This window comes from Amphiura filiformis, chromosome 4 (genome assembly GCF_039555335.1).
Source record: "Amphiura filiformis chromosome 4, Afil_fr2py, whole genome shotgun sequence".
In the NCBI taxonomy this organism is placed as follows: Eukaryota; Metazoa; Echinodermata; class Ophiuroidea; order Amphilepidida; family Amphiuridae; genus Amphiura; species Amphiura filiformis.
The window spans coordinates 39,913,558-39,932,164 of record NC_092631.1 but is presented as its reverse complement, the minus strand read 5'-3'; the positions used below and the strand labels follow the sequence as shown (position 1 = coordinate 39,932,164).

The 18,607-nt window shown below is 37.7% G+C and overlaps 1 protein-coding gene across 2 annotated transcripts in view; it reads right to left on the bottom strand.

Annotated features, from left to right (window-relative positions):
- LOC140150888 (solute carrier family 49 member 4-like) overlaps positions 1-18,250 on the bottom strand; it is a 32,921-nt gene extending 14,671 nt beyond the window's left edge. The window contains exons 1-7 of one of the 2 annotated variants that reach the window (XM_072173050.1): positions 18,103-18,250; positions 13,552-13,868; positions 12,732-12,842; positions 11,974-12,064; positions 11,326-11,532; positions 9,852-9,895; positions 9,243-9,329 (exon numbers count right to left, since the gene is read on the bottom strand). In XM_072173050.1, coding sequence (XP_072029151.1) covers positions 9,243-9,329; positions 9,852-9,895; positions 11,326-11,532; positions 11,974-12,064; positions 12,732-12,842; positions 13,552-13,771 — 760 coding nt within the window. In that variant the 5' untranslated portion in view covers positions 13,772-13,868; positions 18,103-18,250. The remainder of the gene's footprint in view (positions 1-9,242; positions 9,330-9,851; positions 9,896-11,325; positions 11,533-11,973; positions 12,065-12,731; positions 12,843-13,551; positions 13,869-18,102) is intronic. The other variant, XM_072173049.1, reaches the window with a different exon arrangement.
- Between the last annotated feature and the right edge of the window lie 357 nt (positions 18,251-18,607).

Genomic DNA, 18,607 nt, shown 5'->3' with positions numbered 1-18,607 from the left:
CTTCGTTGAAACTTCGATATGAAGCGGTGTGTGGCCTAAATGGTGTCGGCTGTAATCACCAGCCGTCTGCGTTGAAACAATGGCGATGCATGATGCAGTCATGTCTACAGTAGAATTCAACTCGACCTTTGCAGGACTTAAACCCCATTAAAAGCTATTAAACCAAGATAACACTCATTGAAAACAGCTCAACTGATTAAATCATATCTTCTCTGGTTAAATACACACAGCATATGTGTCTGCTTTACACGTACAATGAAGCAATGCGCTGGGATTATACTTTCAGTTGGGTGAACGATTATAAAGCGAGCGCTAGAGAACAATTGTGTGTGGTCTTTGTTTACGAAATGAGACAATACGTGCTTATTGTTAACCAGCGTTCTTGAAAATGAGAAACATGGTGGTTTGCAGACTTAACACGGTTTGGAAATAATTTCTTCATATTTTTGGTGTTATCTGTCGTTTACATATCCTTCCTAAAACACCAAAGTACGCATATTTCCAAACATCTAAATTAGCTAAAAATTTAGGACATGTTACAAAACTATATTTTCTAGAACTTTAGAAGAGTACTTTTAATATTGGCCGGTTATTTTCACACAGCGACGTTAACTAGGCATATCCCCATACTTTTAACGTAGGCTATTTGTAGAGGTCACGCGTCAATGGGAAAGAGCACTGTGTATTGTGTATAGGAAAACGGACAGTAACTGCAGTATGGTTTTCTGTTAGGCAATGTGTATGTTGCTACCGTAACTTGTTACCTTTCGTGTTGAACCAATGGCGTACATGTAGCGTCATCGATGGCAAAATTTAATACAAAATTCAATAGGAAAACTGCGGAAAAACGACCTGTTGCCCCCCTCCCATCAGACCCAGTACCCCTAATCATGGTCGGTTCCCCCCTCCCAAGGGCGGATCCATGACTGGTTCCCCCTGGGGTGCTTTAAAAAGAATCGTTGGCTGTCAAAAATGTGCGCGAAGCGGGCATCGCGTGGCGCTTGCGCGACGCAGGGGGTGTCTGAGGGGTGATTCGCCCCCTGAGAAGTAAGAAACTTTTGCAAAATGAAGACCTAATTGAAGCGATTTGGTGGACCATTTTGTCACTATTAGTGTGTAAAATTTTTGATTGAAATAGCCGAAAAATTGAGAAATGACAGGGCATGAAGCTGTTTGTGGACAAGTTTTCCCTATTGTTATAAGTCTATAAATTGTTTTAAATATAAATTGGCAAATGTTGAAAACAGAAGCGAAAATGGCCACTTGTACATGCACTATGCAGGGGGTGTCTGAGGGTGGATGGTGCCCCTCAGAAGTTGGAAATTTTGCAAAATGAAGACCTACTTGAAGCGATTTGGTGGACCATTTTGTCACTATTAGTGTGTAAAATTTTAGATTGAAAAAGCCGAAAATTTGTGAATGACGGCCCTACCAAATGAAGCCTTTAGTGGACAAGTTTTCCCTATTATTGTCGTCTAGTGACTTTGGTGACCGTGTAATAGGCCCTGCATATCAGCGGGCCCACAGTAATTTTCACAAGCTTTTGGTACGAGGACCCACCTTCAAGCAATGCGGAAAATAATTGCAGACCTATAGGGCCTATACTTATGATCGACCGACTGTGCGGTTTTTTAGGCATGGACCATCTCAATTTAACTTTTTCTCCTCCTTTTCTCCCTTTCTCTTCTCTTTTTCTCCTTTTTTTACCTCTTTTCCCCTCTTTTTTCCTCTCATTTCCTCTTTTTTTGTGGGAGGAGGGCCACTTCCCCTAAACCGCGCCTGCTGTAAAGTTAGTGACCAATACGGGGTCCAGAGTGTTGGAAGGTAGTACAGGTGCGGAAGAACGGGAAGAAGAAGCATGGAGATAAAATTAAAAATAACTTTCTCCCCAGGGGGGTAAAATTTCCAAATGGCTCGCGAAAAATCGCTTGCCCCCCCCCTCTCGGCCCGCCAAAAATTCTTTGCCCCCCACCCCTCAGCCTGCCGGAAATTCTTTGCCCTCCTCTTGCACATGCCAAATTTTTGGGATCCCAATTTCCAAATCTTAAATGGTCTATATACATGTTGCGATCGCAGCGAGCAGGAAAATTAGCACGTTTTATTTAAAAGGCGCCCCATTATGAATGTGTGCCAAAAATCGCTTGCCCCCCCCTTCTCAGCTAGCCAAAAATGCTTGCCCCCTTTCGGCTCGCCAAAATCCCCCCAATTTTACCCCCCCAGGGCTCATAATTATTGCACAGCCCCTTATGAGGGGGAACATCCCCCTCAGATACCCCCTGCGTATGGATAAAGAACTGGTCGTTGTCCCTTCTGCATTGGACCCGTACACTTTATTTTTAAGCAATAACTAAATAATTAGGCATAGCCTACAGTAATAATAAATAACAGTTCACGAATGGCTTCAATTGAGCCTTTATTTTCACACTTTTTTTCTAAATAAAATTTTACACAATAATAAAATTTTACACAATGATAAAATTTTACACAATGATATTGTTAAAATCGTCCACAAAATAGCTTCAATTGGGACTTCATTTGGCAAAATTGTATAACTTCTCAGGGGAATATCCTTAGATACCCCTGCGTATGCATAAAGAAGATGTCGTTTTCGCTTCTGCTTCGGACACCCGGCACTTTATGTTTGAAGCAATAATTTATACAATAACAGTAAAAACTTTTCCACAAATGGCTTCAATTGGGCCGCCTTTTCATAAATTTGTGGCTTTTTCAAACTGAAATTGTGCCAAAATGGTCCAACAAATGGCTTCAATTAGGTCTTCATTGTGTAAACGTTTTCACTTATGAGGGGAACATCCCCTCCGACACCCCATCATTCCCCCTTCTCTGACTGTTCTAGATCCGCTACGGATTCTTTCACATATTGAAGAACAGATACTTTGACCAAAAACTCCACTGCATACAAACCGCATCAATATTACGGCATCACAATACGTCGCCAGAGTTTCAACGAACGGGCAGCTGGTGATTACAGCCGCAACTGTGGAGCATGCACACCGCGATATAACTATTTTGGTAAAACACACTACGTCGCCAGAGTTTCAACGAACGGGCAGCTGGTGATTACAGCCGAGTCTGTGGAACATGCACACCGCGATGTAACTATTTTTGGTAAATCACACTACGTCGCCAGAGTTTCAATGAACGGGCAGCTGGTGATTACAGCCGAGCCTGTGGAACATGCACACCGCGATGTAACTATTTTTGGTAAAACACACTACGTCGCCAGAGTTTCAACGAACGGGCAGCTGGTGATTACAGCCGAGCCTGTGGAATAGTGACATGCACACCGCGATGTAACTATTTTTGGTAAAACACACTACGTCGCCAGAGTTTCAACGAACGGGCAGCTGGTGATTACAGCCGAGTCTGTGGAACATGCACACCGCGACGTAACCTTTTTTGGTAAAAATTTCAAATATCTAAGTGTCAAATGACTCAATAACACGAGATCGGTGTAGAAAAGTGGTTTTAGATCAAAATTTGGCGAAATAAAAAAAAAAATTAAATATTTTGTCAAAATTTTCGGATGTCAAAAATGATGTCAAATTACTCCAAAACACGAGATAGGTGTAGAAAAGTGTATTTAGATCGAAATTTGGCTTCAATTGGGCCTTCATTTTGCAAAATTTTATAACTTCTCAGGGGGATATCCCTTCATACACCCCTGCGTATGCCATGATGCATAAAGAAGTTGTCATTTTCGCTTCTGCTTCGGACACCAGACACTTTATGTTTGAAGTAATAACTCAGCAAACACAAAAACGTTTTAAAAACGTTTTTAATAAGTTATATTTGGCTTTTGGTTTACATAAAAACGTTTTAATAACATTAAAATATCGGGTTATATAAAGGTCATGAAAACGTTTTAAAACGTTTTGTATGAAAACACACTACAACAATATTTTTAAAATGTTTTCAAAAATGTTATTGTAAACTATTTTTGCAAACATTTTTGCAAAATATTTTGTCAACACTTAAATAACATTATGTTAAAATATTTGCACTCAGCAAACACAGAAATGTTCTTAAAATGTTTTTTTTTCAAAACGTTTTAATAACTTTTTAAATGTCGGGTTATATAAAGGTCATGAAAACGTTTTTAAAACGTTATTGCAAATATTTTGGGCAAACATTTTTCGCAAAATATTTTTCAACCCCAAAATAACATTCTGTTTAGAATGTTTTGTATCAAGTTTTCAAGAATGTTTTTGGAATGTTATTAAAACGATTTTATACCCTTTATATAACCCGACATTTATATAACCCGTGTCATTATGATTCCCTTCCCTTTATAAATGCGTTTCGCTAATTGTGTAGGCCGACATAAATCAGTGTTATACGCGGTTTCAGAAAAATTGGAATTACAGGATCTGGTTATTGAATAATTTTATTCATCAAAATATTATGATGATAAAGCTATAGGCCCAGGCCCTATTGCAATGAGTGGTAAGCTCTCCTTCATATAATCTAAAGGCCTACATTTCATCTCGAGTGCCATCACATTCATTTTATACCCAAAACACCTAATTTTTTAGGTCTTTTGGGGAAAATGTAGGCCATATCTTCAATACAAATATGATGGAATCTTTTTCATCCAAGCTACATACACTTTAAGTAGGCATACATATCATTTGTAAAGTTTACTTCGAGGACTGAAATGTTAAGTGTCAAAAAATAAATTTAATAATTTGTTATAAAATTTGTATCATATCTCGAATTAAAAAAATTGCCGATGCCGATGTTTTGTATAACGTCGGTGGCGGTCGCCGACGTTTTGTATAACGTCGGTACTTGCCGACGCCGATGTGTTGTATAACATCGGTGCCGGAGACTTATAGATAGGGGCGTAGCTATTACCCATACTAATAAGCAGATGATGGTGGATGCGATATCGCTATTTTTGACGTCGCCATTGGATTAACACATAATCATGAAATCTTCACAAACAATTCTAAATTTGTTATGTGGTGTCAAAGCAAAATTATCTTACTCTAAAACCGTTGGGGTTCTGCAAAGTACCCCACTGCAAGTATGTTAATTGTCCATTTATAATCGCTAACCGTGTATTGTGAATGGGGCTGTCAGCCCTGTATCTTCGCCAGCCTCGTACGTCCGAATTGCGTGTCCTATGCCGCCTGCTAATAAGTGCACTACGTTTGTGATAATGCCCTACATGACGCGGCGTGTATGAAGCACACATTCGGCTGTAATGACCAGCCGCACACTTCGTTGAAACATTGGCCGACGTTCTGTGTTGCCCTAACATGGCTTAAACAGTTCGCAAAAACGCTGCAATGAAGTTGTCCTTTGAAGGTTTATTTTTTAAGGAGAAATCGCACACGAAATGTGCAATAATTTTAAACTTTGGGGTAGGATATGATACAAATTTTATAACCAATTATTAAATTTCGCATTTTATAACAAATTATTAAAAAATTGATATTTACTTTTTGACACTTAACATTTCAGTCCTCGAAGTATTTACAAATGATATGTATGCCTACTTAAAGTGTATGTAGCTTGGATGAAAAAGATTCCATCATATTTGTATTGAAGATATAGGCCTACACTTTTTCAAATTTTTGGGCAGCCGGGGGGTCAAGTATTTTATACGGCACACATTTATGGGGCACTTTTTAAATAACACGGTACTAATCGGTAGGCCTACGCTCGCATCCAGTGGTGGCGCTACGCCCCCCCATTTGACCCCCCCCCACACACACTTTTGAGGCAAAACCCCTAAAATCAGGTAAATTTCCACTTTTTTGCGGCAATTTCCCCCCTGAAATCACTTCACCCCATTCCCCCATGCCCCCCCCCCGAAAAATTTGCCTAGTGTCGCCACTGCTCGTATCATAATAGACCATTTAAAGTTTGCAATTTGAGGACCCAAAATTTTGCAAGGGGGAGGGGCAAAGATTTGTTGACAGACGGGGAAAACAATTTTGGCAGGTCGGGGGGGGGGGGAAGCAATTTTTGGCACACCATTTTGATATTCCATCATCCCCCCATTAAAATGGACGTCATATAATTCTCTTCCCTTTATAAATTCGTTTCGCAAATTGCGTAGGTCGACATATAGGCCTAGGCCTAAGTCAGTGTTATACAGGGTGTATCAAAATGATTGGTACCGTCACTTTTCTGTGATTATGGGACAGGACTGCCACATCACAATGTAACATGGAATGCACCTAATTTATAGACAAATAATGTGAACGATTATAAACTGCAAATTGGGGTCATTTTACTGTGATCCGCCGCTGCATTTGGAAGCAGCAGGCTTGTCAATAAACATGAAAACGGATGGGTACCAATCATTTTGATACAGCCTGTACGCGGTTCAGAAACATTCGAATTGTGGGATCTGGTTGTTGAATAGTCTTACTCATCAGAATATTATTAGAGGCTGATAATAAAGTTATATTAAAATGAGTGGTAACTTCATATAATCTATATAGATTATATGAAGTTTTCATCTCGAGTTGCCTATGTGGCCAACATGTATGCCATTTACTTGTCTCGTCTTGTCTTGTCTTCACAACAAAGTATTGTCTTTCTGAGTGTCCTGTTCTTTGCATTATTATACTACACTCAATATTATTATTGAGTAATAAAAGCATTTCTATTTTATTTGGATGACAATTTAAGTCGAGCTTTTGCTCTGTATGGTCTACCTACTACTATGCTTATGTATCTTAATTATTTAATTATTTAAAGTATATAGGTCTATATATTTGCATAATAAAAATACACTGAAACTGAGTGCTATTCATTTTCCCAAATCACCTAGTTTTTAGGTATTTGGGGGAAAAAGTATGTATCTTTAATACGAAAGGTTCAAATTTTCATATTTATAAAGTTTACTTTGAGGACTGTTAATGTTAAATGTCAAAAAATATAATTTTTTAATAATTTGTTATAACATTTGTATTATATCGCGAATTAAAAAAATCTATATTATTATTTGACATCCTATAGTATTCAGAATGCAATTTGATGTGTCTGATGTGCTCTCAGCATGACCATGTCCCACAAAAATACTGTGTAAACGTCGCTGTTCGAGCCCTAATAACTGTAATCATCATGGTAATGTTCCACACAGGGATTTAGATAATTTATTTACTTCTGTTGTCATACAATCGCTAATGAATTTATCTGATTTACAATTCGAAATAGGTGATAATTGGGATATTAAGTAGCCAACAATCTAGTGTGTATTTTGTTTAAATGTTGCACATTTATGGCTTTAATAAGTCAATTTAGGCCAAGTAAAAATAAAAATATGTTTCTCGTCCGGGTTTTTAAAAATTGGGGGATGAGGGCTTTTTATTTTCTATTTTATTGGAAAACGACGCTAAATACCTGTATTTGGCACCATATTCTGGGTATTCGACATACAGATCGATCATCTGAGAAAAAGGAGGAGGCCCTTTTTATTTTATTGCTTTGAGAGGTAGGCCCCTCTAGTGATCACAAAACTCTTCTTAAATGATGTATTATGTATTTACAAAGCCGTAAAATAAGTTTCAACTTCTGAAACATCTTTTTCAACAAGTTATAACTAAAAGTTTACAAAATAAAAAGAAATTTGAAAAATCTTCAAAAAAGGAGGAGGGCGCGGACGAGAAACATGTATTATTTTTTACTCGGCCTTATCAACGGCATAGGGTGAATTCTCCTCATGTCACTTTAAGCGGGACGTTAAGACGACATTATAGTTTAGTTGTTGCAAATAATTTGTTTCTTGAAAATTGAATCGGCAGAATCACAATTCGCATGTCACATTGTATCATTTAATATACTAACTTCTTGTCATCTCGATGTCAATTTCAGATAAATAGGTCTATACCTAAAATCATGAACATTTTGTGAAATGTGTCTCAAATATAGGCTCCACAAATCAATTGTAAATGGATAAAGGTCTGCTTTCCCGGGGTCTGCTTTTGGTCAGATTGAAGATTTTTCTTGAAAATATCTAGGCCTACATCTGGAAAATCCCCCCCCCGTAAAAATCATTCGCTATCGGCCGTGCTTCACATCATGAATTCAAATCAGTACGTTCGGCAAAAAGATAAAAATAATTATGCCTGCGCCTGCATACAATCATGTAGGGTCTATGAGTTAATCATGTTTATAATCATATATACTTATACTCACTGATTATACACCATGATTGTGTAGTATCACATATTGATACGGCTGATACGACCTCGGCCTCGGTGTTTTACGTAATGTTTACTGCCATATTAAAGTGGCGGCTAATTATGCCGATGACAATTCTTCGGAAGTCATGGCCAAACATCGGGGCGGTATCATCACTTGACGGCAAGAGTCACTGTTATAACGATAACATGTCGGCAAATTCAGTGCCGCCACCGATGAATTTTTTCCCCATTGAATACTGTATAAAACATAACATATCGGCATAGGTCCGATATCGCTTTCCGTAGATAATGTTTGTGCGCAGTTTATTTAAATGCATGAATTTCAATCCGGCGCGGAAGCATGTTGTGTAACGGGTTGCGTAATTTTCAGAAGACATTTGTTAAAAATATATATTATGTCCAATTATGTCGAAGTGTACGGATACTTTTTGTGTCCAGTATAGTACTTTTCTCCCCCACACATTTATTAAGTTGTCAAAATTGACACCAACAGATTGGTATACAAAACGCTCAAACTTGACTTAGCAATAGAAATCATCGTCTTTAATCAGTCACCATAGGCTATTTAATAAAAGACACTAAATGTAATGCCCACGTGACCCATGGGCGCCGCCATACCAAGACCACCAAGTGATCAGTAGATGTGCTACAATGATAACAGATCAGAACAGAAATTTTCAGACAAATATAACTAAAATTGCTGAAAAAGACAAATATGACTAAAATTATTGCTGAAAAAAGACAAATATGACTAAAATGGCTGAACATGTATGAGGCAACTTAATTATACGTACATTGGGGGATTCTGCTTTTTTGCTAGAAAATTAATTTGGACAAGCATCTCGCGTTTCCAATTGAAATACACATGTCACGTTTCCAGACTTTCTGTCTAGACGCTGTAATGTCAGCGCCCATCTGGTTACGTGGGCATTGATTTAAGTGCCTTTATTTAAATACCCTAAGACGACTGTCTTATAAACCTCTGTAGAGAATGTGATAAAAATCCATCTCATGAGACAAAACATGATCTGTTAACAATGGACAATGAACACTTACCTATATACAAAAGTCGATTTATTTCTTGTATGTGGTCATGTGCAACACTTGGAATAATTGTTGTCATGGTTGTAGTTGGTTTATTTCCTTTAAAAGAAAGAAATTTCGAGTATTAGATCTGGGAAGAATAAGCTATTCAAACGTTCTCAATCTAAAGTATATAATTGTTATCTTTCGGATTATTGAAATACGAAATACGGCACCAGACCGTAGATATTTTCCCGTGTTTCGTAAACAAACAGGGGGTAACTAATAATCTGTGTTTGACAAATGAAGCTTACTGTTTCCTGATCAAACATTATTGTAAAAAATTAAGCGAGAGAGAATTCGTGTGTGTGAGTGATTTTATAAATGTGTCTGTTTCTACTCTTTCCACTTCATTGTCTCCCTGTGGGCCAGACGATAATTTTCAAAATGTAATTTAAATAATTTAAATAAATATGTTTAAATGCATGCTTGAACCATATTTTGTACTGTGTTCTCAAATTACAAAAAAATGACTTAGTTATCGTAGTAGGCTGACGATATAGCGCGGTGATCTAAATGAAGTAGCATTTTATGAATCCTTGATGTTACGTTATGTTACGGTATGAAATGAATCTGTCTTACCTTCATATGAGCCGTATATGCTTTCGTTAACAATTGGTATTACTCTATATCAAGAAAATACAAAAAGAGAATAGAAGGACATGCAGGAAGAAGTTTGAGTGTTTGGTGAGTATCCTTGGTATTAACAACATATTTTCTTGTGACAAATGAGATTTTCTTGCTAGCTCTAACAGATGTGAGTCGGCAATACATTACAGAATTGTGTAGACCTAATTGTTATGGTATTTAATCCTTCCACATCACTACTTCAACGGCAAACTTTACCTACATACTGCAGTTACTGTCCGTTTTCCTATACACAATACACAGTGCTCTTACCATTGACGCGTGACCTCTACAAATAGCCTACGTTAAAAGTATGGGGATTTGCCTAGTTAACGTCGCTGTGTGAACAATATTAAAAGTATTCTTCTAAAGTTCTAGAAAATATAGTTTTGTAACATGTCCTAAATTTTTAGCTAATTTAGATGTTTGGAAATATGCGTACTTTGGTGTTTTAGTGTATGTTATAGGTAATAGTACATTGCCTAGTTAACGTCGCTGTGTGAAAAATAACCGGCCAATATTAAAAGTACTCTTCTGAAATTCTAGAAAATATAGTTTTGTAACATGTCCTAAATTTTTAGTTAATTTAGATGTTTGGAAATATGCGTACTTTGGTGTTTTAGGAAGGATATGTAAACGACAGATAACACCAAAAATATGAAGAAATTATTTCCAAACCGTGTTAAGTCTGCAAACCACCATGCTTCTCATTTTCAAGAACGCTGGTTAACAATAAGCACGTATTGTCTCATTTCGTATACAAAGACCACACAGAATTGTTCTCTAGCGCTCGCTTTATAATCGTTCACCCAACTGAAACTATATATAATCCCAGCGCATTGCTCCATTGTACGTGTAAAGCAGAAACATATGTTGTGTGTATTTAACCAGAGAAGATATGATTTAATCAGTTGAGCTGTTTTCAATTAGTGTTATCTTGGTTTAATAGCTTTTAATGGGGTTTAAGTCCTGCAAAGGTCGAGGTGAATTCTACTGTAGACATGACTGCATCATGAGATGTTAGAAGGTAGTGATAGAGAAGACGATTGACAGCAGTATGGATCACGTAATTATACCGCAGACGCATCAATAGAGGTTATCCGTGTTCTATAAGCTGCATATCCTATCAGCGACTGCTATACTTGTTTAGGACTTTCAAAAGAAGTACCTGCATGTGCAACCATGACTGTTTCAAAATAGCCGGCCAAACCGCAGGTAACTCCGAGGTAGTGCATTGAATTGGTTTGAATACTATGGTAACCAGCACCTTTTGTCACACATGAGTAAAGTGGATAACCTCTATGACTATATAGCATTACAACGGATAACAAAAAAATACAAAAAAGGCCAACTCTTCTTTGTCTCCAAGTTACAATTTGTAAATCTCAACATATAGGATGCCATATAAACTAAAATCAGTTGAACTTACGCTGTGCTATTTTTATGGTCAACATCGGACACAATTAAAGGACCAATCAAAAATGAGCAGGCAATACCCATGTACGTCATAGCTGAGAGAAATGCTGTAGAAGTAGTGCGTTGATGAGGTGGAAACCACACCGCGGAGACAAGTGGAGGACCAGCCTGAATAAGAGGAGCGGACAATCCGATGACTATTTGTCCAATATTCATCACCCTGATGGAAAAAGCAGTTGATTGGGTTAGACAGCAACAAATTAATTGTGTGATTGGCATAGATATCCTCCAAGGAGTAGGGTTGGTCGGTCTATTATGTGGAAACAGGAAAATGCCCAGATATTGAACTCTATTCTCATTAAATGTTACATAAATGCATTTGAGTTGTAATGATTGATTTGACTATAAATATGATTATTTATCTATCTGTGTAATTTTGAGTATAGATATGGCGAGTGTTACCAGTACGCTGAAACAAGCTTACTGCTTTGTGGGCATTGGTAGCATATGATCTATACGTTATTTCTCACAAGTCGTCTAGCTTGCCAAACTCGACAATGGAAACAAATTACTTGAATTTCGGTAGTAGAATCAGTTCGGTAAGCCATTACATCTGTAGAGTAGTGACATCACGAAGCACAAGACGTTAAAAAATACATACCATTTTAGATATTGCAGGGGAACCGGTATACAGCGTATTGCTATTCCAGTCATTTGAAGAGTAGAAGCAATCAACATTGACACCTTCAAGCCTACAAAACAAAGCACATCATATATAAAGCTCTGCCAAAAGTTTGGAAAACTTTCACGTGTTAAAAAGTTCGTATTAAGATGCATAACACTAACTAGTTGCAAACGGTTTGTTCGATCGCGAAGTAATAAATTCAAAGAATGTTACTCCATTGGCCCGATTAAACTTAAGTTACCATACAATAATAATCCGGATACGGATCACACAACGGGCATATCCATACTTACAGACAACGTGTGTTACTGTCTTTCTGTACGGGTGCGAGTCATGGGTAATTACCAAGGACATGGAAAACAAGATCAATGCATTTGCAACATCTTGCTACAGAGTCATGTTAAACATCAAGCGTGTGGATCGGATTCCAAATGAAACCATCTACAACCTGACCAACACCTCTCCACTGGTTACCAAAGTCAAGATTCATCAACTCAAATTTCTCGGCCATATACTGCGAAAGAATATGCGCTTTATATTCCACCACATGGGAAGAGGAAACCGGGACGGCCGCGCACACTGTACTTACAGTATGTCCAGCACCTCCTGGGAGATACTGAAGGGATGCTGCAGCCAAACAAAATTGTTTCGCTTGCCCAAGATCGCATTAGTTGGAGAAAGCTTGTAGTCGCCTGCTCCGCAGCCGACTGATGATGATGATGATCCATACTTACCCTTGACATCCATAACCCAGGAGAAGAATGGGCCAAATAGTACGTAAGAGATACAACCCCAAGTGGTTAAAAGAGCGATATCAGCGTTGGTCCATCCAAGCACTTTGATTACTGATAAAACGAAAAGTTGTGATTATTGGCATGCATACTAAGAATCATTTCAATGAGTTGCATGAGTGGTTTTTAACCATGTTAACCCGGGGGAGGTGGTACCAAACTTTGGAAGTGACGGGTATGTGCCTATCAACGTCGGAAATTAGGGGGTCATCGGGTTTTTTCGACTTCAAAAAGGGAGGCCTTTAAGTTGCATATTGCTCCATTGGACGCCCTATTGCATTGTACACAAAACGTTCTCGAACAGAGAAGTAATGCCGTGCTTTCCATAAAGTGCAACATTTTAAGCCGTTCCTTGGCTTTTCGATCACCATTTTTTAACTCTCTCCACGCGGGTGTCGACTGCAGACGACAAGTTAAAAAAAAAATCAAAATTTCAAAAATTTCAGAATTGTAAATTTTCATTACCATATTTGGAATCAACATGAAAAAATGCATTAACATGAGTACAAACAAGCCTAGTATTGGTTCAGTGGTTCTTTGATATTGTGAGAAAATATCTCGAAATGTGGACTTTTATGTTGAAGCTTATGGCTAGCACGCAGAGCATTCAACCGATAAGCCCATTCCATTGTTTGTATCACCCGATTTCAACAAATGAGAGCTAAAGGGTAATGGTTGCTTGAATATAATTTTGATATATTTGTTTAGGATATACAGGAGTGGGCATAACTTGTACCTTAATCATTTTGCGGTCCATACTTACCGGTATCAGCTATTGGTCCCCATGTAGTCCACGTTACATAGTTCCAAAAAGCCACTAATGAAAATAAAATCAATATATACCATCTGGTCCAGTAAGTCCGATACACTTCATTTGTGTTCCCATTTGATGTGGATTGGTACATATTCACCGAATTGATATTCGGTGAAAGATCTGGTGAGAGAAGAGGCTCATTCTCCATCCGTTTTGAACGATCCGTCATTTTGATATTACGCCTGAATTTACATCACATTGAGAGAAAAAAGGTGCTTTACACATCTATAGGCTACCCATCAATTATACACATTGAGACTGCAAACCTGGTGTTTAAAACATACATCATATCTAAAAGTTAAACATCAGAAAAGAAAAGCAGATATTCCTGGCTTATTTTCAGTTAGGTGTTATTATACACAAACGATCCGTGCTTAAGAAGGGTGCATCCTTCGTGTAAGGGAAAACAGCCAAAATGGTTCACTGAGCTCAGCCAGTGCTATGTCGTTCCTGTACTAATGTATGGAAGTGAAGCATATCTGGGGTCTGGGGTCATCATTTGATGAGTGGGTCGTTATAATTATACTTACTATTGTCACAAAGGGTATTGACTATGGTTGTGTCATCGACCAGTGTCTATAATCTTACTGCTTTGCTGACTCTCTATACTATTCGCTTGTTTGTATCGAAGGCTCTGGCAAAGCTGAACCATCAAAGCAGCAAAGCACCAAACACCTCACCCTCACCCACCCTAACCCTAACCCTATCCCTAACCCTAACCCTAACCCTAACCCTAACCCTAACCCTAACCCTAACCCTTACCCTAACCCTAACCCTAACCCCAAATCCTAACTCTAACCATAACCTTAACTCTAATCCTATTAGTATTTTGTGCTCTTTTACACTAAGTGCATGAAGTATCTACTCCATTTAGTTTTAAAGAAAAAAGCGAGTTGACTTGTGATTTTTTTGGCGGGGGGGGGGGTAAAAATGACAAAAATTATTTACTAGCGTTAACTGTTGTCATGTAAATGGAATAGAATTTGCCAACATTTAATTAACAGAGAGGAACACTTCACTGATAAACAATCCAATACATGTTGATGGATGTTGCTCCATCAACTCATAAAGAAAAATACTTCAAAACAATATTCAAAACTTGGATCTAATGTTAAATAGTCATACATTTTTGGTGACGCCGTGGTAAACAAAAAACAATGTTGTGTCATAAACTTAATTAGCACAATTAATTTGGCAGCCTACAGCAACGGCGTTGGCAATATTGTACCTTTTTCATAGCTTTTGTTCTCCATAGATCAAGATCCTATTTGGAAAAATAACTGGCACTCCATGTTCATCGACGCCTTATGGGGCCCTTGGCCAGGCAAATATTTGGAGGCCCCTAACTCACGTGCCGAGGGAGGCATGTGCAAAGTCAGTGGCCAGGTTTTGGTTTACTTATAGAGGGGGACTAACATATTTTGTTACGATGTTACTGGGACATTTGCGTTTAAACCACGCAAAAAAAATCAATTTCAGACTATTTTAGGCCCAGATTAACATTAAATTCGCCATTTGAATGCGCGTTAAGCGCGAAAATTTTTATAATTTTGCCCTATTTTGGACACAACGTGCTGTTATTGGGGTTAAATAAAGATGCATAGGGCAATTTGGGGGGGCCTGGACTCGGGGACCATCTGGCCCAATGGTAAATCCGGCCCTGCTCTCCATTATCAGCCCTTATTTAATTTTCACTTTTGTGCTCAGGGCCCCTGAACCCTCGGTGCCCATGGACTTCGTCCTCCTTGTCCCCTCGCTTGCTACGTCCCTGTGTGTATAATATATTGTATACGCAGAATGAATGCAGCTTCACCAGGATTTGACAGATGAAATTATAAAACAAATAATAGCATATATCAACATCGGCATTAAACTGCAGCTAAGACTGAATAAAGATTAAATTTGAAGTCCCATTAGGTAAAAACATGTCCAGTTTGGGGGGCATATTCTGTCCCAGGACTATCGCAATGATTGCTCAATCAAGACCTTTAAAACCATTTGGTAAAAGTGACTATATCAGGAATGTTTTAAGCCAAAACAAAAAATATCTAAACTGTAAAATATATCTTCTTATTGGACACGAATCAAAACAATTAAGTTATTATATTCATTTTAAAATTCTGGTTGCGAGAGCTTGTTGATTTTTCATGAAATGAACCTGTGCTAAATATTGATAAATTGGCCAACCGGTGTATTTGATATAATCCTATACACGCACAAAGGCTAGAATACGCCGTAACCCTGACGAAGAGGTCAACTATTTTAATTGAGTATCACTATTGTCTTCGACGTAACCAACCGTGATCCAAAATCTAACGTTGTATTTTCAAGTCCACGTCAATAGTAAGCAATGTGTAGGTGTTATTTTTGAATTTAATATTGTATAGTGTGTGTATGGGGGGGGGAGCAAATCAATGGGGCCTGCTAACGGTGGTGTTCGCTGAAGCGGAATTTGCAAGTTTTGAGTCTGCACTGTATTATGCTGTTATTTTTGCGTACGTACATAATTTCTCACGATTTTGGGATTTTTGAAATTGCGTGAGTTGTTTACTTCACGGAATTTATGTAATGTAAGTTTAAAGCAACTATATATGATGTATATGTTATTGATTGATGAATAAACTTGAACTTGAACTTGAACATGTTCATATAGGGGTAGAAATTACAAACGCTCCAAATTCACTATAAAACATGTCACATTATTCGTATGGGTCTAAGGATCACAAAATGTAACATATTTGCGCGTAGGACATAGTACATATAATTACCAAGTTACGAGGCCCAACTAAGGTCAATTTGCATGTTATACAAGGGTGAAAAATTAAAGTTGCTCCGATGTTCGTAAAAATGGATGCAAACTGTTTCTAAAGTTCAAGGGATTCAGGTAAAGAATAGTTTTTACTATCTACACATTGGAATCCTAAATAATTTTTGACTCTTGGCTGTGTAAGATGCTAACTAGACATCGCAAATAGTGCAAACTATCCTTTCTCTGAAACCTCTTAATTAGGCGAAAAATTTCCACAACTTTTACGAAAATTTTAGCAACTTTGACTTTTGACCCATACACAATAAGCAAATCGAACTGTGCCCCATAACTTTTTAACGATATGTCGTACACGCACAAACATTACATTTCTGGGATCCATGGGACCAGATGCGTAATTTGACATGTTTAAAAATGTTATTGGAATCAAATTAATTTTAGCCCCCTATGCGATCCTATGGAGTCAGTTGGGATTCTTTTTGAGGGTTAAGGTTTCAAAATGTTGCTTGGCAGACAACAGATTCGAGTTCAGCATACCCAAATTAACAAAAAATAGCTGGTTGGCAACCTTTACGCAAACTTGCCGCTACGCGATTTTTTCAAAATAGAACCAGTCTACTTTAACATTTGTTATGCACATATCATATGATTATGAGCCCTGGGGAGGGGGGAATATGCCGGAAGTATTTGTTTGGCAAGCCGAAATGATGGCAAGCAATTTTTGGCATATTATCAAAAGGAGAAAGCAATTTTTGGCATGTCGAAAGGGGTTTTTTTTTGTGGCACATTTTCAATAAAACGCTCTAAAGAATCTATAGATTATTTACCCCTAGAACTACTGTTTTTTATTCGTTATTAAAAAAACCGCGTGAGTTTGTGCCCAATATATGCATCATTTGCGGTCATTCATAGATGCATCATTTGCGGTCATTGTAGCGTTAATTGTTTTCCCCAGCACACACCGACATCGCCTGGCTAATAATTACTTGGTACAGCAGAGATACTAAAATAAGTACTCGGGATCGATACACGTGAATGTGCTATGCACGATTTGATATTCAGACGATAAATCCTTAGATACCGGGGTAGAAAATGATAAATATCTCCCGTAATTTTTTTGTTCTAAAGAAGCCATATTTAGATCCTTGCACTTGAACATATGTGTTGAAAGGATATGATAGTCATTAGCTTGAGTATTGAGAAAGAAGCGTGCGTCTTGAACTCAAAAACTGACCAAAATTCTGATTTTAAATTGCGTTGGTCCTGTATGGACTATTTTGGTATCTCTGAATAAAAAGACCCATAACTATACATTGGAACCAAATGTAATGATATACTGACGTTTATAATTGAAACTTGGTGGTCCCCCCCCCCCTTCGTAGCTCTTGTTACAAATTATGGCTAAGTTGTTCTAGGGTAAAGGTTTACACATTGGGATTCTAAAAATTATGGAGAGGGGGTTATTTTTTAGCCAGCCGAATGAGGTGTAAAGATATTTTGGCATGCGGCGAGGTGGGGATGAGCAATTTTTCGCATGACGGTTGAAAATGTTGCTATTATTGCACAACCAAGCTAAATCGGTCTTCAGCCATGTCAGTCTGATCAAAAGCTTGAGGCAAATTCTAACGAATATTATACAAATTTGGCATTAAATTTAAAAGAAAGATTTAATTGTCATTTTAAATCTGCAAGTGTATATTGATAAAAAGAATAATTTAATTTGCGATACTTACCAGGATTTAGGCATATAAACAAGACGAGTAATTCGGGGTAGTCATTTGCCATTCCTACCATCAATTAGTATCATCCCATCCGTTGTGACATGTACAGTTCATAGGTCATGTATTTGAACACCATGTAATGACTAATACAGGGGGTACTCTAGGAACACCGAAATTATATACAAACACAAAGGAACCAGTGAACTTGAAAAATACTGCGAAAGTAAATGTAGCAAAAGTATTTTGACTCACATGACCAGTGAACTTGAAAAATACAGGGTGTACAAAAAGTAACCCAGCAAACACAAAACGTTTTCGACATCATTCGCAAAAGGTTATAAAAGGTTGTCAGAAAATGTTTAAATGTCGGGTTATATAAAGGGTACATTAATGGTATAAAACGTTTTCATAACATTAAATAACATTTGTTGGCAATTTACTGCACAGCAAACACAAATGTTTTACAGAAAACATTTAAATGTCGGGTTATATAAAGGGTATAAAAACGTTTTGATAA